At 43.2% G+C, this 25,806-nt stretch overlaps 1 protein-coding gene across 1 annotated transcript in view; it reads left to right on the top strand.

The window, feature by feature from the left end:
- Nucleotides 1-160: 160 nt before the first annotated feature.
- The window catches only part of NPEPPS (aminopeptidase puromycin sensitive), a 125,780-nt gene continuing 100,134 nt past the window's right edge, over nucleotides 161-25,806 (top strand). Inside the window, exon 1 of the mRNA XM_060256178.1 lies at nucleotides 161-586. Within this exon, the coding sequence (XP_060112161.1) occupies nucleotides 464-586 (123 nt within the window). The 5' untranslated portion in view covers nucleotides 161-463. The remainder of the gene's footprint in view (nucleotides 587-25,806) is intronic.

Raw genomic sequence — 25,806 nt, 5'->3', positions numbered from 1 at the left:
CTTTCTCAGCCGGCTGAGGGAGGAGGAGGCGGCGGCGCCCAAGACCGGGAGGAGGGGGTGGAAGTGGTGGTGGTGGAGGAGGAGGAGGGCCGCTACCGCGGCGCGTGCGCAGTACGCTCTCTCCCTTCAGCGGCCGCCTGTGCAGGGAGGAGGAGGAAAAGGAGGGTGGCGGCAAGAGCAGCGCAGAGACCCGCATCCGATCGGCTGTCCGGAGAGTCCGTCCCCCCCTTCCCCTCTCGCTCGGTTGGGCCAGGCCGCGCGCGTGCGGCCGCCGCCCCCTCGCCTCCTCCTGTCAGCGGCAGCGGGGGGTCGCCGCCTCCCCTTCAGTGCGCGTGCGCGCTGGGCCTCCCCCTTCGCCTCAGCAGCAGCAGCCGCCGCCGCCGAGTCCTTCTCCACCTCCTTCGCCGCCACCTTCTTCTTCTTCTCCCCCTCGGCCCGCCTCTCTCGCTCTTGCTCCGCCGCGATGCCGGAGAAGCGGCCCTTCGAGCGGCTCCCGGCCGAGGTGCGCCCCATCAACTACGGGCTCTGCCTCAAGCCGGACTTGATCGACTTCACTTTCGAGGGGAAGCTGGAGGCCGCCGTGGAGGTAATACTGGGAGGGGGAGGGGGAGGAGAAAGCCGCTTGGGTGTGGGAAGGGCAGGGTTGCCAATCTTCAGGCGGGGGCAGGGGACCCCGCGGTTTGAACGCCATCCCCCTGCTTCAGGGTCGTGAACTCCATGTCTGCTGGGCACTCCATTATTCCCTGTGGAGGCTGATTCCCATAGGGAATAATGGAGAATTGATCCGCAGGTATTGGAAGGGGCTGTTTTTTTTTTTTAGGTAGAGGCACCAAATTTTCAGCATAGCATCCACTGCCTCTCGTCAAAACACCCTCCAAGTTTCAAAAGGATTGGACCAGGGGATCCAGTTCTATGAGCCCCCAAAGAAGGTGCCCCATCATTATTTCCAGTGGAGGGAAGGCATATAAAAGGTTTGCGGTCCCTTTAAATGTGATGGCTAGAACTCCCTTTGGAGTTTAATTGTGCTTGTCACAACCTTGCTCCTGGCTCCACCCCCAGAGTCTCCTGGGTCCACCCCCAAAGTCCCCAGATATTTCTTGAATTGGACTTGGCAACCCTAGGGAAGGGTGGTGATGGTGGTGGTGGGGAAGCTGCTGATGGGGAAGGGCGTGAGGGGAAGTGCAGGAATGGGGGTGCCAGAGTGTTATCTAGGGGTGGGGGAGACTGGGACTGGAGGGAGGGGCATGAAAGGGCTAAGGTGGGGCACGTGATGGGGACTGCGCTTGGAAGACCTTGAGAGGGGAGGTAGAGACAAGTATAGTTGCGGAGGGGGGGAGGGAAGGTGCTGAGTATGGTGTGTGTTTGAGGGATGGCATGCAAGGACAGGGGGTGTTGTTGGAGGTTATGATGAAATGGGAGCTTTGAGCCCCCTTGAGATTTCGTTACATCATTTTTATTTAAGTGTCCATGATTTGCTTTTCTCTCCAAAACGATTTGCAGGTATCAATCTCCCTAACTGCTTTTTTTATTCCTGGCAACAACTGTGCATGGTAGATTAGGCTGAGAATGTGTGACTGGCCCAAAGTCATCCAGCAAACATCCGTGCCAAAGTGGGGATCGTGAACTCGGGTCTCCCAGGGCTTAGTCCCCAGGCTTGAACCTCAGCACCATGGGTTGTATGTGTGCCTTTGTGGAAGGTCGACTCCCAAGTGGACTGAAGTGCAAGGAGAGAAGTGGTCAATGGGAACAGCCTTGAGATTTGGAGGAGAGGGGATTGGCATGGTTGAGTCACACACGTGGTGGGAGGAAAGGGCTGATTTGGGAGTTCTGGTCATTGACAGGTGGTGGGTGAATCTGTGGATGGTTAATGGGTTTTTTTGTGGGGGATTGAGCCAATGTTGAGGGTGGTGGCTCCAGTTCCTTGCAGACTTTATAATGCATGTGCATTTGAGGTGGACTTCTCTTAAGTGGGGTGCTTAAAGCACTGATGTGTTTCCACATCTGCTGAGAAAAAAAGCTGCTAATCTAGTGTGGTGGGGAAATGTGTTTTCAGAGAGGGAAGAAGACCGCTGGGATTGCTAGTGCTGGGGAGGGGGGATGGACAGGGAGAAGTTTCTCTAAGGTGGGAGGCTGCTTTCTGCTTTGAAAGAGAATGGGAAAAGATCTCTTTTGATGAGGAAGCCTAAACACTAAAGGTAGGAGGGCTCTTATAGGATTGAAGGAAGAAGAAGAATCTTCACTGAACCTCTCTTTGTTTGGGGCTGAGAATTTGGACTGAAGTCTCAACTCTTCCTGGTAGTCTTTTACGGTTTTGGATGGGTGCATGCATCATCTTCAGGTGTTGGGACCTGAGATTGTCATAAGGGTGTTCTTGGGCTCTAGTAATTAAACAGACTCTTAAAGAAGGTATGTGTACATGATCCTTTAGGAAGTTACTCCCTGTGCCTCCGTTTTTTATTACAATATGTTAGAAGAGAGAATCATAAGATTTCTCAGGATGGAGAAGTCTGTGTGTGTTGGAGGGGGTTAGGATCAATGTCCCCTCTAAGCTGCAGAGTCTTGAGCAAAATTTCTACCTTGTGAGCTACTGGCATTAAAGTTGTGAGCTACTGCATAAATTAGTGTGCTCTGAGGCCATCCTTCCTGAGCTAAGACAAAAATGTGTGAGCTGGAGGCTAAAAATCTGAGCTAACTCAGAGGGAACACTGGTTAGGATCATAGTTACCATCTTCTTGAGATGCCTTATCTTGTTCTTATGTTCAGGTGCACTGAGCCTTTCTCTGAATTCCAGTTCGAATTTGATAGTTCAAACATCATATGTTTGTGTGTTGGCAGGAGGATAAGACCATGTACATTGCCCTTGAGCTCCTTGGAAAAAAGGTGGAATGATAATATATGAGTGAGGCTATCACTCTTGGAATCGGAACAGATCAAGATTGTGAGGTGTTACCGTGGTGTTGGGCATGACAAGGAGAATTGGTGTTTGTGAAGGTGCTCTTTGATAATATTTTGCAAGGGGCTAGATTTGAAGGAGTATCCTTGATAATGTGAGGATCTGTGTGAGAGGCAGTGGAAATGAAAGAGAATCTGAATTGACCAAGTATTGTGCAGTGTATTCTGCTCTTCTTCCTTATAGATGGACTACTAATTTTAGTAGCTGAACAATGAACTGATACTTGGGTAAAGTTTCTACACAAACTTAATAACATCTTGCATCATTTTTGGTTCTTGCCTTGTGCAGAACCATAGATGAGCCAGAGTGTTATCTTGGGGTGGAGTGGGGGAGACAGGAATTGGAGGGAGGGGCATGGAAGGGTTAAGGTGGGGGCATTGTCATAAGGACATGCTACTGAAATTAGAGGTATTAACTTTATCAGTGGTTTATGCAGCGCAGAATCCTTGCTTCTTGACTTTTGGGGATGATAGAAACTTCTCTTGTGCAATTGGTGCATAAAGAATGCAGGTCTTCTAGACCTCTTAGTACTGTTTCTTAATATGAGATTACTTAAGTGGATATGAGACATTTTAAGATACCAGGAAGAGGCTTCGTTCTCATAACAAAATTCTTTGTCATTTTAAAAAACAGTTCTGAAATTGTGTCATAAATAATGAACATGTCATGAAGCATGACTGGTTAAGTCTTCAAGGGCATGATTGGGTCATAGTGGTTCTGTTTCTGGTGTGGTTGTATCTTGGAAATGATGGCATGAGATGAATTGTAGAGTGTGCTTTGAACTTTCCAAGTAGCTATTGGTGACTTAATATGGTAGAAATATTGGAGTTGTGCATCTGTTTTTCTTTTGTCCTTGCAGTCTCAGTGGAATGGTTTTATTCAGGGTTTGTGTCTAAAAAGTTATATCTTCCTCCCCACATTAGCCAGTTTTTAGACCTGCATTTAGCCGTGGCTGGTTTTCTGAGAATTGCATTTATATTTATCAACATCTGTATCCCACTTTTTTGCCAAACTCAAGGCAGCTTACATCTCCAATTGAAGCTGGCAGACAATCATTTAAAAACAAAAACTTTATATACAGAATAGTACCAACAATAAAAGAGCCCCGTGGTGCAGAGTGGTAAGCTGCAGTATTGTAGTTTAAGCTCTTTGCTCACGACCTGAGTTTGATCCTGGTGGAAGCTGGGTTCAGGTAGCCGGATCAAGGTTGACTCAGCCTTCCATCCTTCTGAGGTTGGTAAAATGAGTACCCAGCTTGGTGGGGAGAAAGTGTAGATGACTGGGGAAGGCAGTGGCAAACCATCCTGTTAAAAAGTCTGCTGTGAAAATGTTGTGATGTGACGTCACCTCAGAATCGGAAACGACTGGTGCTTGCTCAGGAAGACTACCTTTACAGTTACCTTTTTACCAACAAATAAGCCCTTGCGCCTTCTAAAGGTATAGGACTACATCCAGCTTAATAGCTATCAAAGGTCTAAGACCAATTTACACTGCCTGTAAAACTGGCCCATGGTTGCTGGGGGAGGGGAGGGGAGCCCTTTCCCACTTCTCTGACAGGCTGTTCCAGAGAACCAGGGCAGCCATTGAAAACGACTGAACCTGGGTACTGGCCAGGTAATGGAGGAAGGACCTGAGATGTCATCTAGGTTGATCTTGAGAGAGCCCGTCTCTCAAGTAGGCGGGTCATATAGGTCTTTAAAAGTCAGTACCAGAATTGTGAACTGGGCTTGGAAACAGACTAGAAACCACTGGAGCTGTTTCAAGGTGGGAGTGGTATCCTTCCAAGTTTGTGCTCTCACCAGGAGTTGAGCAGCTATATTCTTTAGTGTACAGTGCTGGGGTGGGGGGTGGGGAGTTTCCCCTTAATTGTGTGACTCAGCAATTTTTGTTAGGTTTCAGCATCTAATCATAGGCATGTGGCTAGCCAGGAGCCTGAAATTATTTCAAGTCTGACTGTTACTGCTACTGAAATAATTTCAGTAATTCCTTAAGTAGAGTGCTTCGATGCTAGAACGTCAGCAGGGATCAAGTAGCTCAGGCAAGACCAAAAACCGTGGCTAGAATGTTTCCTTTGTTACCTCCTCTGGTTCTCTAAATAACTGTGATAGCTTTGCAGTGTTCAGTGTTAGGAGAAAAGTCAGGGGGAGGGGAGACACTACTGAAAGAAAAGCCTAAAAGTGAACCACTTGGCGTGAACTAGATTTTGCAATAATTTTACTTTCTTAAAGGTGCTTATGAACTCACTTATTTCTCAGAGGGTATGATATGATTGCATGGCATGCTGTACTTTAATTGTAGGTTAAGCTTAAGTGTTCAGAAGAGGACAAGACCTCGCGGAATTTAAAACTCAGGCAGTTCTCGTAGGTTATTTGGGGTGAAGAAAGAAACCTCCTTGTTTTGCCCCTCACTGGATTTGAGTCTCAGCAGGAGTAAGTTTTGCTTTGAAGCGTTCTGGGTGAATTTGACTACACAAGCAGAGATTAGAGAACACTGCAAGGTGACCAGTAAATACCATGGCGACAACTTACAGTGGAAAAGGAATGTGAGTGCTGAAGTTGCCGAAACGATTCTGGTTTAGAAAACAGCACCAAGAGAGGAGGGCCCCACAGTCAGACAGTTGAGGAGGGCGAGTGAAAAAGAATGAGGCTATAAACGGGAGCCACCAGCGCAATTAAATTGAGAACAGGAGCTTTTAAAAGCAAGTGTGGTGTTCCAAGAAGTGTGGTGACACTTGCAAATGGTGGGTGTTAAATTAGAGTGGAACTTAGCCAACTTTGAACACGCTATTAATGATTTCCTAACCACCTCTGCTGTAAAGGTTTTTTTGGCCAATTATTCTGCCAGTCTGTCATCGGCTTTTAACACCTTTAACAGTTGTTTCAAAGTGCGTCAGAGGTTGTGGTGCATTTGAAAGAAAAGATAATAAAACTAGCCCATGTTTTATCCATGTTTGAACCCGGATTAACATCAGAACAAAGTAGGAGTCAAGTATCGCCTTTAAGACCAACAGAGTTTTATTCAGAATGTAAGCTTTTGTGTGCATGCACACTTCTTCAGATAAGGAAAGGTACAGAAGAAGTTTGAAGAAGTGTGCATGCACACAAAAGCCTACATTCTGAATAAAACTCTGTTGGTCTTAAAGGTGATATTTGACTCCTACTTTGTTCTTCTGCTTCCGACCAATGCGGCTGCCTACCTGGATCTACCAGATTAGCATAGAAATAGTCTTGTTTCTAGTACCTGTAGTAGCATTTATCTAAAATGTGGTTGGGCAACTTAATTAAGAAGTAACACAGTTGACATACTAGTAACATGCGTTTGGAAGGCATACAGTCCTTACCTGGTGGAAATGCTGAGCATATTCTGAGGTTACTATAGTCAAGTAATCGGAGAGTGCCCTTCAGAAATCTGAATATTTTTCGCGTATTTTAAAGAATCGTCAGTCATTTGGGCTGCTTCTTGAGCCATCGCTAAATGTTGCGCTCTCATTAAAGTTTATATTTAGTGCTGTCTTAACAAAATGCAGCTTTTTATTATGTTATTGTTTCTTCAGTCATATACCAGTAAAAATATTTGTTTAGGTAAATGCTTGGGGATAATGAGATCCAGTGTATAGCACGATGGTATCAGGCTCTGTTCATGTTCCATAATCACCATGGGGCCTTGGAGTATCCCTGAGTAAACTGAAGCCATTCTTTAGATGCAAAGCAGGAATGCTGGTGTGCCTATTTCAGAGGTTTGTAGAGCAGATAAGTGAGGAAAGGTGGTATTTAACAAGTTGGATCCCTGTTTTGGTGTAATTAATTTTCCTAAAACCTTTGAGAGAAAGCATGCTCTGAAGCAAGCAGCAAATAATTTACAGTGTCTTAAATTTCCAAAGACAAAAAAGCATGAGTCTTCAACTAGACTGATACTTGAGAGGTGCTTCTTAACTTAAAAGGCCTGAAGTTATCACTGATAAGGAAGAAGGCCTGCATCTTTGTTGCACTAGTGGTATCATACTATAGGCATAGAACAGGGATGGCCAAACTTGCTTAACATAAGTGCCACATAGAATAAGCATCAGATGTCCGAGAGCCACAAGACGTGAATATTAGATGTTTGAGAGCTGCAAGAAGAAGGAATAAAGGAAAATAGATGGGGGAGAGAGAGGTGGAAAGAAAGCAACTTTAATTGCATTCCCTAAGCTACTGGCTGGTTTGGCTTGAAGAAGTGATTTAAAAAGAGAAATGCCTTCTCCAAGATGACTGACAGGGCAATGGGAGCTTCAAGAGCCACACAGTATGTGTGAAAGAGCCACATGTGGCTCCCGAGCCACAATTTGGCCAACCCTAGTATAGAACAAAATACATTCTCACCTGTGGTTAAAGAGATGTGGTATAGCAAACAGTGGAATTTGCCCAGGGAGGCCCGGCTTGAAATCACCGCTGAGCCAGAGAACTCGCTTTGTGACCTTGGGCCAGTCACTATCTCCCAGGGTTATTAGGGTAAAAATGGGATAACCACATGTATGTCATCCCTGAGCTCTTTGCAGGAAGTGTGGGACACAAAGGTTGATAGTAATGATGTTGTAAGAATTGTTTGCTGCTCTTTCAAAGTATCCTGTTTCCTCTGCTGTAACTTCACTTGCTCAGCGGAAGCACCATTGAACGACTAAAACCGTAATGTTGTTAACCAACCATTTAAGCACTGCATTTAGCCAAAAGGTCAACAATCTGTCAGCAAGCAGGACTTCTAATAGCAGTCATCCATTGGCACAGAATTTCCGCCGGTAACATCTGACTTCTGTACTTAGACAAGAGATGTTAAACGGTCCTTGTGATATTGGGACAATGAACAGTTGAGCTTTTTAACTGACCCTTTTGCATCTGTTCTTCTGTGGTGCCACTCCTTCGTTGCATGCCAGTTCCAGAGAGTAAGAGCCTTCTTTTTTTATCAGGAGATGTTTGATTCATACCAGTACTGTAGCCAGTTAAGCTGTCTTTGAAATGCAAGAAACAAATTATGCTTTTTTTGCAGCCTTTTATTTTGGCATTGGCTTACCTTTTGTTTCATAAGGAAGCTTGGCCTCTTTGGAATCTGTTTTGTTCTCCCAAGGAAGAACATCCCACTGTTAGGTCTCCTGCTTAATAGTAAATTAGCACATAACAATTGCCGTATCTTAAAACAGTGACCATGCTTGCAGGTTAGCAGATTAAAATAATTTCCTGCCTAGGTGACATGTAATTTAAGGAGCAATTTAGAGAGCATTCTACTTTTGTGACTTTTCTCCTGTGGCAAATCCAAACTGTTGGCACACTGGCAGTGGTAGTGTGCCAGGCAGCTTCTCGGAAGTAACCGTCTACTTCAGTTGCTTTTTGTGAAGAGACTGTAGAAAAGCAGTTGTCTTGGCAAGATGGCATGTTGGCCATGGATGCTTGGTATGTTAGCATCTTTGTAGGAGAATGCTGGAAGTAAAAAGATTTACTGTGGATTTGCTCGGTTATAAGTTGTGAATTCCCCCCCCCCCCCCCCCTTGAACTTCACATCAGAATGTAGTAGGACCCTGCTGGCAAGCTGCTTCCACTTCTGGGAAAGTAAAATGCTTTATTCAGATAACTGTATAATTGCCAGCCAGGCCGTGGCGTTTTTACTAGGTAGCTCAAAAACGATGGGACCCAGTTTTTGAATGCCTCTTGTGGAAATGGCATAAAGAATTTATAAATACTTGGCAATCGTTCTGCAGACAGGAAAATAGGGTATGTTTTTATATATGTGTGTATCTGTGTTTTTGTTGGCTTGGGACTAAATCAAATACTAAACTGTTTGTTTTCAAGAGATTTAAACTATTTGGGCAACTTGTGAAAGATTCAGTGAAACACAGTCACTTGTCCACCTTATCTTTTGGTACTTTATAGCAAGCAGGCAAGGTTGAGCAGAAGGTAACTGGATCTCTTCACTTTGCAAGTGTTCACTCTGTTGCAGGAAAGGATTCACACACACAGCCATATACATAGTCGAATGCAACCAGCTTGGTCACTCAGTCTTACCCAGTGCTTCAATAGGGCCCATCCCACATGGCTTTTGCCCATGCAGGTCCCATGATCTCCAGCATAGTCCTTTTGACTGGTCAAAGAGGGCTCCTCCTTACTTCTCCATCAGAGGAAACACTGGCTGGATCTCATCCAACATATTCTGTCCTTTTATTCCCCACCTCGTCAGAAGAATTTGGTCACCAATCTCCAGGTAGGGACCGGAGATCTCCCAGAATTACAACTGATCTCCAGCCCATGGTGATCAGTTCCTCCAGAGAAAATGACTGTATTGGAGGATGGAATCTGTGACATCATGTCCCCTGCTGAGATCCCACCCTCTCCAGGCTCCACCCTCCAATCTCCAAGAATTTCCCAGTCTGTAGTTGGCAACACTACAGAAGACAGATATGCTAGGCATGGATTTTCTTAAGGGGAAAAAAATCTGAAGATTAATTGTTCACCAGATTTTAAAGAAGGTGTATAATAGCTATCTTGCATTTGCTACCATTCCAGAGGCTGTTCTGGATTTGTTTTGTGGAACGGTTCACAGTCAGGATTCCATAAATTACCTCACAATGGTTGAGCATGCATCTCTTGTCTTAGCACCCCTTTGCTTTTTGTAAGAGCCCTGCTGAGGGAGGGGAACCATTTGTCTGTGAAGAACTTGGGGGAAGGAGAAAGGAGTAGTTTTAGAAGAGAAAGGATGGAAGGATTCTCTGCCTTCAGATTGTACTTTAAAAGGAGATCGCAATGGCACTGAGGTGGTACTCCCAGCAAAAGCCTTGAAGGGGAAACACCCTTCCCTAAATCTTCTGCACATGCCCTAGCTCATAGGTAAAGGGAGATTGATTGTGACCACTAATAATTTGCAGACCTCTGTTTAGAGTATTATTCTTGAGCTAGAGAGCCCAACACACTCTTCTTCCCAGAACTCTAAGAATTGGCTGATATCTCCCTTCTGTGTGTTCTGGTTGGAAGATCAACGGCACTTAGATAGTCTGGTAGCTAGATCCAAGTGGGGAGCTGTGTTGGTCTGAAGCAGTTGAACAAAGCAGGAGTCAAGTGGCACCTTTAAGACCAACAAAGATTTATTCAGAACATAAGCTTTCGTGTGCCAAAAGCATACTTCTTCAGACAAGGGGATCAGGTACAGTGGGCTGTTCTGCATTTGTGGCATTTCCATCCCCTGGGACCTTTGTGGACCCCTTGCTCTGAACATATTTTTATACGTAAGACCTTTCTATCTAGGCAGGCATTTGGTTGCTGTGATGCAGTATGTGTGGGGGTGAGCTGGGAGAGAGAGGTATTTAATTTCACAGAGTTTTATTTTATTTGTGCTTTTTATTAGCTACAGCCCTGACCTGGCTCTTTGAAGGTAGAGCATGCTGTTATTGAAGTGTTGTAGATCAGCTGTAACATATGTTGGTCATATGTAAGGTCCTCAGTTCAGTTGCTGCACTCTCCTTAGGAAGGATCTTGAGTAGCAACACTGGAAAAGACCCTTACCTAAAGTATTACAGAGGGCTTGAAGTCCAGTACAGGGCAGAATACTAGCAAAAAGACGTATGCTGCGTGTTTCATTGTTACAACTGGTGTAAATGCATTACTAATAAATCATTATTATTATTATTTAAATTGTCCATGTATATTCTCATTACTTTGTCAATGATTAATATATAACAGATCAATGCAAATCCACAGTTTTGTATATGATGCACAGTAACATTCCAAATGTGCAGCCGGCAGGAGACAGTTTTAAACATGCATCAATAAAAGTCCATGCAGTTCCAAAATTAATGTAGAATTCCACTATTCAATCTAATGCGTGCCATTAGAACCACTGATGAGAAGCCTTGGTCTATTTCTTGTTGTCGAGGTTCTTCATCAGAATGTATCTTCTTCAGTAGGACGGCAACAATCAAACTGTTGGAAGTTCATCAATCCATGGAATTAATGTTATCATTTTCTGAAAGATTTTATATTTAGCTTGTGTTTTAATATCAGTTCCAGTTTGATTGTTGTGCTTTTGAAGAAGACATGCTCTGATGAAGAATTTACACTCTGATGAAGAATTTCTGCAACGAGAAATAGATCTAAGCTTCTCATTAGTGGTTCTAATGACGTACATTCACTGAATTATTAAATTCTACATGAATTTTGGAACTGCATGGACTTCTACTGAAGCATGTTTAAAATTCTCTCCTGGAATGTTATTATACATCATATACTAAATTGTGGATTTGCATTTATCTATTATATGTAATAATATATATAATATATGTAATAATAAAAGAGCTATGTGGCACAGAGTGGTAAAGCTGCAGTACTGCAGTCTTAACTCTCTGCTTATGACCTGAGTTCGATCCCAGCGGAAGCTGGTTCAGGTAGCTGGTTCAGGTTGACTCAGCGTTCCATCCTTCTGAGGTCGGTAAAATGAGGACCCAACTTGCTGGGGGGAAAGTGTAGATGACTGGGGAAGCAATGGCAAACCCTGTAAAAAGTCTGCCATGAAAACGTTGTGAAAGCAATGTCACCCCAGAGTCGGAAATGACTGGTGCTTGCACAGGGAACTACCTTTACGTTTACTATTATATGTAAAGCATTCATAAAGTAATAATACACATGGACAATTTTAGTAATTGTAATAATGATTTATTAGTAATTTGTTTATATTGGTTGTAATGACTTCTGGCTTTCAAGTCCAATAGCATCAAGCTACATCAAGTCATCTGATCTCTAACCCAGGAAGTGAATTGTAAGCATGTGAAAAAAACCTCATAGAACACAATGCATTAAGCAGAGGTGTCAAACTCATTTGCTGTGTGAGGGCTGGATCTGACTTAAAAGTCGCTTTTATGTGTGCCATAAAATGTTAACACCAAATTCCAGAGATATGAACTTTATAAAGGTCACAGACAAACTCAATTAACAATGTTCTTTTTTTTTTTACTCTTTTTTACTTTCTTTTTCAGTCAAAATACAAACAGAAGCAATTGATTCCTAGGAGCAAAAGCAGTTGATTTACTGGGGAACCCCCAAAAGCTTCAATAAATGTATTTAATCATATACAAGATTAGGTTTATTCCAAGGGATACTGTAAAAATGAGAATCCCTTACTTTCCCATACATACCAGTTGCTTGTGGGTTGGCTAAGAGCCCTGGAAGGGCCAGTTCTGTTCCCTGGTCCTTATGTTTGACACCCTTGCTTTAAGGTGTGGAATGCTTGTGTTATAGTTTCAGGTACTTGAGGCACTTGTTATTGTGATGTTGTCTCAGTCCTGCAGAAATATGAAATGTAAGGTCAAACTAGACACGAATGACCATGGGAAATTTGTAAACGACCTCTCTTATATTAACACATTGCAGGTTTAATTTGAATTGAGAAGCTTTTGAATTTTTTAAAACTTCTGTGTCCGTTTAATGATCTGAATTGCTCTTCCTAGCTCAGGTACTGGTACAGACAGAAAGAAAATTGTGTAGCACTATATTATAGAGCCAGTTTGGTGTAGTGGTTAAGTTTGCGGATTCTTAACTGGGAGAACCGGGTTTGATTCTCCACTCCTCCACTTACAGCTGCTGGAATGGCTTTGGGTTAGCTATAGCTATCGCAGAAGTTGTCTTTCAAAGGGCAGCTGCTGTGAGAGTCCTCTCAGCCCCACCCACCCCACAGGGTGTCTGTTGTGGGGGGAGAAGATATAGTAGATTGTAAGGCACTGAGTCTCTGATTCAGAGAGAAGGGTGGGGTATAAATCTGCAGTCTTTTATTGGCCCACTCCATTCCAGAACAAGGAGCGGAAAAACCCTGTGTAATACTTTTTTTATTAGGTCCGACAAAAATAGCACAAAACATTGTACCCGTTTTGAGCTCAGCAGAACATCAGACCATATGTTACAAATAAAAATGAAAGAATGAAAGAGCAGAGTTTCCAGGTTAAGATCTTAAGACCCTGTCTTGGTGACCTTTGGAGCTGTTAACGTCTAACAGGCTCTAGTTTAATTGCTGTAAGTGTTAGATTACAACATTTGCATTCTGGGAAGAAGAAGCAAATAATGGAAGGCCATCTCCTTTGCCACTATTGTGTCTGGCAAGGTCCAGAAGTCAAAGGTCAGAAAGGTAAACATATAGAAACCATGTGGTATTCTACACACCCCTCCCCCTGACCACACCATGGGGCAAAATAGCAAACTAGGAAGAATTGCAGATTATGCAGGTGTGGAGCAATGTTCCCTCTAAACTGTGGAGTCTTGTGAGCAAAAATTCTACTTTGTGAGCTACTGGCATTAAAGTTGTGAGCTATTGCATAAATTTGTTTGCTCTAGAACCATTTTTCCTGAGCTAAGACAAAAATGTGTGAGCTGGAGGCTAAAAATCTGTGAGCTAGCTCACACTAATTCAGCTTAGATGGAATACTGTTGTGGAGATGTGTGCTGTCTTTTCCCCACACCCAGCCTCAATTGGGACCCCATGCAGTTTCAGTTAAAAGTTTAAAAAAATTCACAGGGGTTGCTATGCATCTCATGTTTTCCGATCTTGTTTGGCATTCATTGAGCAAATGTAGTTTAGGAAGCATTTGGGCAAGTTTCTGCTGTGTGGTTAAGTTGCCAGAGAAAGCCCTGTTTACCACCATGTGTGAGCGGGGGAGGAGAATCCTGCCTGAAAGGTTAGACAATGGAAGGACCTTTTAAACCTCTTCTTTCCTTTTGGCTCTCATCGGTCTTCTAATTTGGCTGAAGGACATCCTGATATACTTAGTAATGTTTAACCTATCTTCGTTGCTTTTTATAGCTTGCTTGTGAAGCATCTGCTGGGCTTGTGGATCATGCTGATTAAGCATTGATTTTGCGTTTCAAGTGATTGTGTTCAAGGTGGGGGAAACATCTGGTGGGTTTGGTGCGTGTGTGTGTGTTTTGAGAACATGCAAATACATTTGTAGCCTGACCTGCTTGAATGCTGAAGGTAAAAGATTTTAACACTGTGGTGTTGTATTTTCCCCAGTGGTTTATTGATTGTGCAGCAGCTGGGACTGAAGAACCGCTTTACTTCCACACACCCAAGGGGGTGCGTTTCTTTTTAACATCAGCCTCCCAAAGCAGCTTGTGATTTGTCATGGAGCTGCGATGTTCAAAGAGGAAAACGGTTTTTTAAAAAAATCCCACTAGGTATGTGCAAGCCCTTGGGCACGCCTAAAGTAGTCTTTGAATCCCAAGGGATGTGTACTGCAGGCCTGTATTTATGGTTAGGATTTCACTGGAATTTCTGGTATTTTTGTTTTGCCTGTTGTCTTGCTTCTTTTTTCAGATCTTTGGCCCCTTAGGCCTTTCATTTTCTTCTGACAGCACACTATTGAATAAAGTAGGTCTGTTAGGTTAGGAATGACTTTTGCACAGAAAGTGATTTTGACTGAGAATGCCAATCTGTCCGCTAAATGCAGCAAAAGAATAAGGACCAAGTGCAGTTTAAAAAATTAACAGGCGCCCGCATAGAGGAAGTTGCTGCCTTTTGTGCTAGCAGATTTACTGCTTGGCTACTGTAATCCACGCTGGATGCAAATCAATGAACAAATGTGGTTGCCTAGATAAGGGCTAATAATTACTCTAGCTGCAAGTGTTGGCTCACAGATGGGATCTTATAAAGGACTCTGCTCTTTATGTTCGTGGGCAGGGATTCATAGATATATTTTTGGAAAACAAATAACTTAGTCACTGTGCAATATACTGGAAGGGTCAGCTGCCTGGCATGACAGTGTAGTTTTCCTGGGTGACGTTGAACTGCGAGTAATCACTGAAGAGATGGATGCCTTCTTTATCTCCCCTTCCCCTCCGTCCTTGCTTCTGTTAGTCCTGCAAAGCGGAATATAAGGATAGATTCTTATTATCTTTAGACTTGGGAGCCCAAGGGGCAACGCTGTTTGCTGTGTGCCATACCAGATGCTCATCCAGGAGAGATCTTACTAAAGCAAACGACACAGTATAGAGTGGATTAAGGGGTTTTACTTTTTAAACATAAAATATACTCTTTCTCAAAACTTTCAGCACTCAGCCCGACCTGAATAGCCCAGGCAAGCTCGATCTTGTTCAGTCTTGGAAGCTAAGCAGGGTCAAGTCTGGCAGGTACTTGGATGGGAGACCTCTTTGGAATACTAATATTTGAGAGGTAGAGGCAGGCTTTATTCAGCCACCTCTCTGAATATCATCCAGAACCACAGTAGAGGTCAGTCACCAGAAGTCACCATGACCCATGACTTTAGGTGAGCGGTCTCTCTGTCTCTCCCCCCCCCTCCTGGAATTCCCTCCCCAAGGCGATTTGGTTGACTTACACTGCAATCCTAAGGAGAGTTACTCCAGTGTAAGCCCATTCATTTCAATGAGACTGGAGTAACTCTTCTTAGGATTGCACTGTTAATCTATTCTCGTTGTCTTCGCCAGTTTCATTTGGCATACCCCAATACTTGTACGCCAAATGAATTGGCCTCCTCTTTGGTTCTGGTGTTTGTATGTTTATATTTCTTACTGAATCATTTTGTATACAGTCTTGTGTTGCAGCAAAGATCCTGTTTGCAATAATACATTATCACTGTTTTGAATGGCAAGCTTAATGCTTAATTATGGATGGGATATCGGTTGCACAAAATAAAATAAATGCTTAAATGTCTCTCAGCAGAGCAGCAGACCAGGACTACCATAGCAAGTGTCCTTTTTTGCAACTTAGGGTGCTCACCAGAAAAATATTAATTCCCAAAGTACAACCCCCTTCTCCCCCCTCCCCCACACACACTCATTTAATGCAGATGTAGTTTGCTTACTGCCTTTTAGGATGCATGACATGCTGAGTAGCAGCTACAGAATCATGGGGGGTGGAAGGGAAATTAGCCTGCTCAAATCCCTATTTATAGTGGGAATGGGAGGGAGATTAGGGTTGAGGTGAATGATGAGACTGCTAATCCTAATTCTCCATCACCTATGCAGAATTATATAAGCTTTTAAAGGCCCTGGCTTCTGTGAAGCAGAATGTTGGGGCTGGGCTTGGGGAGTTAGGTCCTGAGGAAAAAGTGGAGATAAAAACATAATCATAATACAGCCTTAAACTGCAAAAGGGGAGCAGCATTAACAGTCTATTAGGAGTAGGGGTTATATACACCCAGTGAGCCCTCCACCTCTTCCATTCAGCAAAGAGGAAGGAGAGTTAAAACCCTTCCTTCCTGTGTGATATGGCATTCAGGCTTGGATCGATTTTCTTGCTCAGTAGTCCTACTTGGATCGATTTCTTGCTCAGTAAGTGTTATGCCCTGACCTGACCCAATCTCATCAGATTTTGGAAGCTAAGCAGGGTTGGCCCTGGCTAGTATTTGGATGGGAGACCACCAGGAAATACCAAGGTCATGACACAGAGCCAGGCAATGGCAAACCACTTTGGAACATTTCTTGCCTTTAAAACCATATGGCAGGAGGGGCCAACGGTAGCTCTTCAGACGTTTTTTTTGCCTACAACTCCCATCAGCCCCAGCCAGCATGGCCAATGGCTGGGGCTGATGGGAGTTGTAGGCAAAAAACATCTGGAGAGCTACCATTGGCCACCCCTGCCATATGGGGTCACCAATAAGTCAGCTGTGACTTGGCCTAAGCAATAACAACAAAACAGTCCTGGTAGTACTGGTTTTTGAAGTTTCAGGGCTAGATGAGCAGGAAGCTTACTTAGCCAGCACTGGGACTCAGTGTTGCGCTATAGCTAAGGGGCTTTTTCTTCTCTCCATCCCAATCCCCAGTTCTTTGTGGGTTCTTATTGCAGCCTACAAATTGCACTGAACTAATAATAAGAGTTGAAATCAAGCAGTTATAAAGAAGCAGAGCAAGCCAACCCACAAAATTTGATCAGTTCAACTAACCCATCTCTTTTTCAAAAACTTTAAAAAAACCTCAAAAAGCCTTCTAAAAGGGACAATCTTGACTAATCTTCTGTAACTTGCAAGGAGATTGTTTAGGTGCACTTTCCTAGGAGAAGAGTTCCAAGGAAATTTAGCTCTGGAGATCTAGCTACCTTCATCCATAATTTCTGTGAAAGAGAAAATGTACTTCAGGAAGAATATAGCATTGGAAGGTTTTCTGCCCCACACTGCTGGAGACAGCCTAGGCTGATTCTGTCCAGAGCTTTAAATATCAGAACAAGCACTGTAAATTTGGCTCAGAACAAACTGACTAGTATATAGATACTTTAGGATAGGCATGTTATAGACCTTTATATTCTGTATTGGTCGTTTCTGAGTACTTTTTACTCTTAGTGGCTTCATAGAAATCAAGCTGGGAGATTACTGCAGCACAAATCATAGTAACCAGATGACTCAATGTTTCTTTGGCATGAGATGAGCCGGAGTTGGGAGGTGCACACTCCACCCCACAGCCTTCATGCATTCCATCCATTTGGCCTTCATCCAGATAACTTGGAATGGCAGGGCATTTACCTTCCTTTTTGCACTGCTGCACCAATGGGTCATCGTTGCTTAATGAGCAAGCTGGGAGGATCCTTATGGAGTTATTTGGGTTAGATATGTGCTTAGCCTCTTCTGGGTGCTGTCTTCTGTTGCTCACCCAGGTGATGGTTCACTTCAGTATTAATGGATTATATGTGATAAGAAACCTGAAAACGTAGCCAAAACAGCCAAAATGATGGATTCCCTTGAGGAAGATTTGTGGGGGGGGGGGGGGGGGCGGGGGGAGACATACTTGGCCACATGGAAACAAGAGAAACTAACTTGGCTCCCTCAGATAATAATATTTACATCAGAAAACCAACTCTGTGAAACAAGACACCTCAAACTAGGAGAGGACCTGAGGAAGGGACATGTTTTAATTTAAGAGAATTTTAAAAATATTTTAATACATTTATTAAAACATCTTGTGGTTCAAGGCAGCTTACAGAAATACTTAAAACCAGGGGTCGTTTTGTAGAAAAATAGGTGGTGGAGCTCATCCAGGGATTGTTATGCAGTTGCAATACTATTCAATGGACAAGGAGGTGGAACTCTCAGAAAGGTTCAGGAGCTGTGCTCCTGTGAGCTCCTACTGAATCTGAGGCCTGCTTAAAACCATTTCCAATTAAACCAAGATAAAATAAGCCCCATATTTTCCCTTTCCTCCACCCCTTAAAAGCCAGAGCATGTGAGATACCGAAGCAAGACCAAGTCTGTGTGAAGAAACTGGTTTCTGAGTTGAAATTCTTATTTTTGGAATGGCCAAGCTCCACAGTAGGGTGTACACTTTTAAATTATAAGGATTTGTCTACCGCTTATATGTTGTAAAAGTTTAGATGTTTTCCAGGGTTTGGAAAACTGGCAATGCTGATATGGAGTACATTAACATTTTTAGTAATAATCAGTAGCGGAGCTGATAGATATGTAGGCTAGGTTATTAGCTTGTTTGTGTTGAAACATTTGATAATTTTAGCAGTTGCTTTATTAAATGAAATTTCCATCCCTATTCCATAGCCCAGTGGATATACAGGCTTTCCATTAAATGAGAAGCACTTCCGCTTCTGACTAGGGATTCCCTATTACATATGCAGTATTGAAGGAAGACGCTTGGTCTGTGCTCAGTTTACAGCATTTGTTTCTGAAATAGTGAAGTCCAGACCACTTCCACTTTAAAAGAAGTTCCTATATGCTGAAGTCATACAAGCGGTCAGATTTTATCTTAAGGGTGGCATGATTATTTAGGTTATTGGTGGAAATAAATGCTTTTAATAATGAACGTGCAATTTCTGCTGTGATTACTTCTCTTTACTCTTGTAAATATTACAGTAGCTGCTTTCCAGAAAACATTTTTTTCTGCCATGTAAAAGGCTTTCAGATATTAATTGCTTGCTGCGTACAGTGTTTTCCTTAATGTATCTGCTTCCCTATAAGCATCAAATGCCTGTATTTTAAATTGGCCTGCAGTACAAAAAAAAAAAGTCACATGGTAACCCATGTTGTCCTGCTGACTTTATGTTGTTCTCAAAAGCAAGGATGTACGTAATCCTGAATCCATCATATATGTGGAGCCTTATTGACATTAATGGGAGTGTACTAGGATGAATGCATTTGGTATCCAGCCTAAAGTTTTCCCCTGCTTATTTTCTTTTTTAAAGGAGTCCTTTTATCCATTTGTGTAGGTAGAGGATCTCCTTTGCATTTTTGTTCCTATTTTGCGAGTGTAATAATAGTTATCACGAGCACACATTTCATATGTAATTGGCTGGCGCTTCATTTGTGTATATAATTGGCCTGTGTAAATAGTTGGTTGATGCTTCATTTGTGGGTCTTGGAGGCAGAACATTTCATTAACCATTAAATTAGTTCCTATAAATGGAATCTGGCACTTCACGCATTTTGTAATGCATGTGATAGAATCTAAAAATAAACCGCGCTTACACTTACTGTGGCAGTGAGTTACCTTCAGAAGTAACCTCTCTTTGTTGCATTATGCCTGCACATGTACACACATAATTATGTTCAGGCATGTTCAAGGTTTTGCCCAGAATCTATCACAAGACTTCTTGAGCAAATGCGAAAGAAGCTTTTAATGAAGAATCAGGTAGCAAACACTTGTAGCATGTGAACGCAAGACTGCTTGTCTTGCCAGGCTGGCAATACACAAAAGTTACATCCCAAATATAGGTTACAGGTTAACGGCCCATCACTTCTCCCGCCTAGCCCTCCCGCTCAAAAGTCTTTGAATTAGTTCCCAGACCACGGTGTCGCTTTTCTCCAAGGTCACATTCCAGCTTTGTAGACGTTTTCAGTTGACACATACCTTCTGTTCCCAGGGAGACAAGATTAGGCCCTTGCTTCCCCACAATAAGCAACCCTCATTTATGACCTTATATGTTACCAATCCTAGTCTACATAAATCCATACAAAAATATAATTAATATATATAAAGTTTAGTAAATATTGACATAATACAGGGGTTAGTGCAGTCATGAATAAAGGTAAAGGTAGTCCCCTGTGCAAGTGCAAGCACCAGTCATTTCCGACTCTGGGGTGATGTTGCTTTCACAACATTTTCATGGCAGACTTTTTATGGGGTGGTTTGCCATTGCCTTCCCCAGTCATCTACAGTTTCCCCCCAGCAAGCTGGGTACTCATTTTATCATGCATATATGAATACAGGGAACAATATAGTAGTGGATGTATGGGTATGCTTTTGACAAGTAGCCATTAGCAATGACCATAATGTTAGGAAAATCAATAAGCTGCTACTGAGCCACAGGACTGAAACAAATCCTTGTCAGGGACTTGTACCTGACAGAATGCTTAGTGGAGTTCTCTTAGGGCTTACTCTTAAAAGGTGTGTGCAGGACCGTTCCTTTTGGGCGCAGTTGAGGTTAGCAAAGTCTTGAATCAGAATTTTTAGGAACCATGCTGAAATTCTTGGCAGACCTGGACAAGTGGTGTACAAACATACATAGACCAGGTAGAGAGAGAAGTTCAGATTTCCTGGGAGGCATATGTTTTTGCACAAGTGCTAATCCTGTAGCAAACTGAAAAATATTTTGGATTTTTAGATTTCTAGGAACCCAGATGACCATACTTATGGGAGTCTTCCACACCTATTGTAGCAATCTGTGGTGCTATTACAAATATTTATGTAGATCCCAGTTGGCACCCATGTAATTTTATGCATTGTCAGCAGCTAACCACATGATGTGGTGATGGTAGAAAGTTCTGCCATGTCACAGCTGACTTAGGGCAACTCTGTAGGGCAGGGGTATCAAACTCATTTGTTAGGTGGGTCGGATCTGACATAAATGGGACTTTGTGGGGCTGAGCCATGCATCTCCTAAAATGTAATGCCAGACAGCTGAGATATAGACTTTATAGAGGACACAGGCCAACAAAATTAAATATATCATTTTTAAACTTAAACTTAAAATACAAACATGCTTAAAACTCTTGCAGTATTTTGTTTAAAACAGAAAGGGGGGGTAGTGGGATTTTGTAATGCAATTTTAAAAATAAAACATCAAGAAAAAGCACAAGGATCACAGCAGAAGCTTAAAAAATAAAATGCTCTCAGCCTGGGAAAACATAAAATGGCAAGGCATTGCAAGCTTCTCTCCCCCCATCCTGGGTCTACTTAGATTAGCAATGGCTCTCCATTGGCTGTGGGTTCCCAAGTTAGAGTACTGACTAGGCATTAGTTCTCACTCAATTGAAAAGAGACAAAGCTGGCTCAAAGTATCAGTGCTTGATTAGCCACAACACAGCTGGCCATAGGAACGCTGGGATGTTAAGCAGAGTTCCTCTCCATTGAAACAAATAGACAAAGTTGCAAGGAAAATGTGGAGTGGATTTTCTGTTCATGTCTGCTCTGCCCAGAAGCCTGAAAGAAAATCCATTCCTCATTTTCTTTGCAGCTTTGCTTTCAGCTTTAGCCTCTGCAAAGAGAAGGCAGAAGGAGCTGGGCAACCTAGGAGCTTCACAGGGTGACGGCAGAAGGGGGGAGGGGGGAGAAGTCCTAGGTGGGTCAGTTTGGCCCATGGGCTGCATGTTTGGCACCCCTGCTTGTAGGGTTTTTACAGCAAAAGAGGTTCAAAGGTGGCTTGCCATTGCCTACCTCTGCATCACAATCCTGGACTACCTTGGTGGTCTCCCATCCAAATACTAGCCAGGGCTGACCCTGGTTAGCTTCCAAAGTCTGCTGAGATTGAGCTAGCCTGGGCTGTCCAGATCACCCCATGATATAGGTGTCAGAAATTGTTGAAGGTGCTCCAGAACCTTGCATTCTAAATAAGTGGCTTATGTGAGAAGTTGCAGTTAGTAATAACCTTTTCCCACTTGAATAAGCCTGGCAGGGCTGTCAAGTAACTCTCCCCCCTCTCCCCCCTACTTTCATGCAGCGTCAGCCAAGAATGTTGGAACAGTTGCTTAACAAATCTCTCACGTTAGGAGTTGAACAAAATAGCGATGTAAAGGGTATGTGTTGACTGCTGACTTTGGCACCTAGAATGTTCTCTAAACTTGTTGAAGCACTTGATATTTATTTATTTAGAAAGTGTGTATGCCATTTCTCCAGAGAAATCTGCTCATGGTGGGTTCACAAAGGGGGAATGATACAACCATGAAACAGTATAAAATCATTAAAATGTACTAGCTATAAAAAACTCCATCTAGAACATAAGAGAGCCAGTTTGGTGTAGTGGTTAAGTGCACAGAAGATTCGGGTTTGATTCCCCACTCCTCTATGTGCACCTGCTGAGTGACCTTGGATCAGTTATGGTTCTTGAAAGAGCTTCTCTTTGAGCCCCACCTCCCTCACAGAGTGTCTGTTTGTGGGGAGAGGAAGGGAAAGAAGATTGTAAGCTACTCGGAGACCCTGAGTGAAGAGTGGGATATAAATCCAATCTTTTCTTCTTCTATAAAATATAAGGCACTGAGCCACCTTAAATGATCCTTTAAAGCTATCTTCAAGCTAGAAGCTGTCTGTAAACACGATGTTAAAAGATTAAAATGCCACCTGAAGTCCAGGGTGCGTTTTGTGTGTATGTGTAATGTCTGTGCACGTACAGGCCTTATTGTTAAATTACTCAGATGTAGGGTTTGTGTCCCAGTTTTCTCTACCCAAACTATGATTTCTGTTTTCCCTGCAAATCTGGCATTTCCTGATGATGGAAATGATAGATTGTCACTGACCCAACCCAAACTCAGCCTTTGATTGATCCTACCCTTCCAAAGAGCTCAGAGTATGGTGTGTGATTTCCCCTCCCGCTTGATATCCTAACAGCATCCCTGTGTGACAGATTAGGCCGAGTGTGTGACTTGTCTAAGGATGTGATGGCTAAGGTTTTGTAGAGCCCATCATTGTTCTTCTTGAGTTTGGTTTGCATGATTTAAACCAGGGGTGGCCAAACTTGCGTAATGTAAGAGCCACATAGAATAAATGTTGGATGTTTGAGAGCCACAAGACATAAACAGCAGATGTTTGAAAGCCAGAAGACTGGAAGGAAGGAAGAAACAAAGGCAAATAGAGGGAGGAGAGAGAGGTGGAAAGAAAGCAATTTTAACTTTAAATGCATTCTCCAAGCCACCGGCTTGCTTGGCTTGAAGAAGTGATTTAAAGAAAGAAATGCCTTCTCTGAATTGGCCTATGGGGTGATGGGGGCTTCAGGAGCCACACAATATGTGTGAAAGAGCCACATGTGGCCCCCAAGCTATAGTTTGGCCATCCTGATTTAACCCATGCTGAGGTAGTGAGTGGTAGAGTTTGAGCAAATGAATGTTGCTTGCTTTGTTGTATCTCTATATCTCTAAGTAGTTTGATCTGTTTGGTTTGGCAAAGCTGTTCATCCAGAAGAAATTGTGCTTCTACTCACTGACCTTTTTGGTTCTTGTTACAAGCAGAACCCATGAGAAATTATGGGGGAGAAGTCCTATCCCCCTCCTTGGTGGCCCTGGCTTTTGTCTACTCTTGTCATGTCTCTAGTTTTCCTCCGTCGTCTACTCATACAGATGTCCATTTCCTTGTCCCTTCACCGTCCTGCTCGTTACCTGGTTCTTCCCCATCTCATCTACCCAGTTTCTGTCTACTTGCTTGAATTCAGGGAGGTAATGATTTAACTCTCCTTTTTGAATTTTTTCTGTAAACCTGTGGATTACCCCGGGCTTGACAAAACTGCTAGCCCAGCCTGGAGTAATGCCCCCTTGTGGACTTTTTTTAATCTGTGCAGTGGAGTCATCTATTGGTATAAAACAGGAGTGTCAAACTCATTTGTTATGAGGGCCTAATGTGACATAAATGAGATCTTGCTGGGCCGGGCCAAGTGTGTCATAAAATGTAATTCCAGGTAGCGGAGATATAAACTTTATAGGGCACACACAAACACAGATTTTTTTAAAACTTAAAACATCACCATGCTTGCAATATTTGTTTAACAGTCTCTGATAATTGACACTTCTTGCTCTGAATTGTTGCATTAAAATCTGAAGACAATGTATGTGCTGTAGCAATCTTGACTATGCTGTTAAGTTGTGCATCTGTAAATTGCAAGCCTACTTTTGATTTACTGATGTTCACAATAGAAATCTCATGGTCAGTGCTCTGTACCCTTGGACCACGGGGGGGAAACATTGTGAGCTTTTGTACATAAGTGCTTTGTGTGCTAGTCAAGAACCTGAGAAAGCACCATAGACTGAGTGTTTATCTATAAAACCATAATCTTCCCCAGAAAAATAATGGCAGCTTCTATGAGACAGTGCAAGAATAGAGAGACAGCCAGTATACTGGTCACTATCAGCATACTATCAGGGAAGCCTGGGTTTGAAATCTGCAGTCTACAAAGGATATGCTCTGGACATGCACTCTCAGCCTAATCCATCTCTTTATGGATTGTGGTTATTCCTCATCTAAACTGTTCCCATTGCTTTCCTTTTGAGAGAGACTGGATCAGGGCACGAATACAGTAAAAAGCAGGAGGGAACTCAGTTGCCCTGACAAAACTAGTTTAACAGCACACACACACACACAGAATAGCAAGGCAAAGAGCTCATACCTAGAATAAAGCTGTGTTAAAGTTCTTAAAAATGCTTTTTGCATTTCTCCAGTGAGATTGAGGCAGCTGAGCAAAGCAGCCTCTACTCTACTCTGCCAAGGAGATGCCTCAGCCAATGGAAGGACTTGGCTCTGTAGCTCTGTGTTTGATTAAGAGAGCCAGGCTGTATCAATTGTAACGCAGAGCTACAGAGCCAAGCGTGTCCATTGACCTCTATCTTCCTCCCTTGGGGAAAATGGAAGAGGGAAAGAACAAGAGGCTGCTTGGCTTGGCTGCATCACAGGGAGAAACACAAAAATTGCATCCAAAGGAAGCAGGAGAGGGAGAAGGAAGCAGACAAGAGCCGTTTGATGGCAGGCATGATTGGACTCCTTTGGGGGACTGATTAGGCCCAAAGACCGCATGTTTGACACCCCTGGTAATGTATGGTATGAGAGCTGGTTTGGTGTAGTGGTTAAGTGTGTGGACTCTTATCTGGGAGAACTGGGTTTGATTCCCCACTCCTCTACTTGCAGCTGCTGGAATGGCCTTAGGTCAGCCATAGCTCTTGCAAGAGTTGTCCTTGAAAGGGCCTGCTATAAGAGCTCTCTCAGCCACACCTACCTCACAGGGTGTCTGTTGTGGGGGAAAGAGATTGTAAGCCGCTCTTAGATTCTGATTCAGAGAGAAGGATGGGGTATAAATCTATGCTCTTCTTCTTCTAAATGTTTAGACCTGAGCTGGATAGCCCAGGCTAGTGTGAGCTTGTCAGATCTTAGAATCCAAGCAGGGTCAGTCCTGACTACTATTTGGATGGGAGACCTCCCAGTAATACTAGGGTCATGTAGTGGAGACAGACAATGGCAAACCACCTCTGAATGCTTCTTGACATCAACTCAATGACGACAGGTGTTTAGATCTATTTTTTAAGAAGAAGAAGAATTGCAGATTTATACCCCACCCTTTTCCCTGAATCAGAGACTCAGAGCGGCTTACAATCTTCTATATCTTCTCCCCCCACAACAGACACCCTGTGAGGTGGATGGGGCTGAAAGGGCTCTCACAGCAGCTGCCCATTCAAGGACAACCTCTGCCAGAGCTGTGGCTGACCCAAGGCCATTCCAGCAGGTGCAAGTGGAGGAGTGGGGAATCAAACCTGGTTCTCCCAGATAAGAGTCCGCACACTTAACCACCACCCCAAACTGGCTGTCTTGTAAGAACTACCAGTCTTTGGAGTATGTGTGTTTCTTTGCAATAACATTACCTGATAAATTTAGTTCCTTCTCCGCATCTTGGACTGAAGGTGATATGAAAAGTGTTACTGAACAAATAATAAA

The sequence above is a fragment of the Heteronotia binoei genome, chromosome 15 (genome assembly GCF_032191835.1).
Source record: "Heteronotia binoei isolate CCM8104 ecotype False Entrance Well chromosome 15, APGP_CSIRO_Hbin_v1, whole genome shotgun sequence".
Lineage (NCBI taxonomy): Eukaryota > Metazoa > Chordata > Lepidosauria > Squamata > Gekkonidae > Heteronotia > Heteronotia binoei.
Note: the sequence above shows the minus strand (reverse complement) of the source record. Positions and strands in the feature narration are given on the sequence as shown.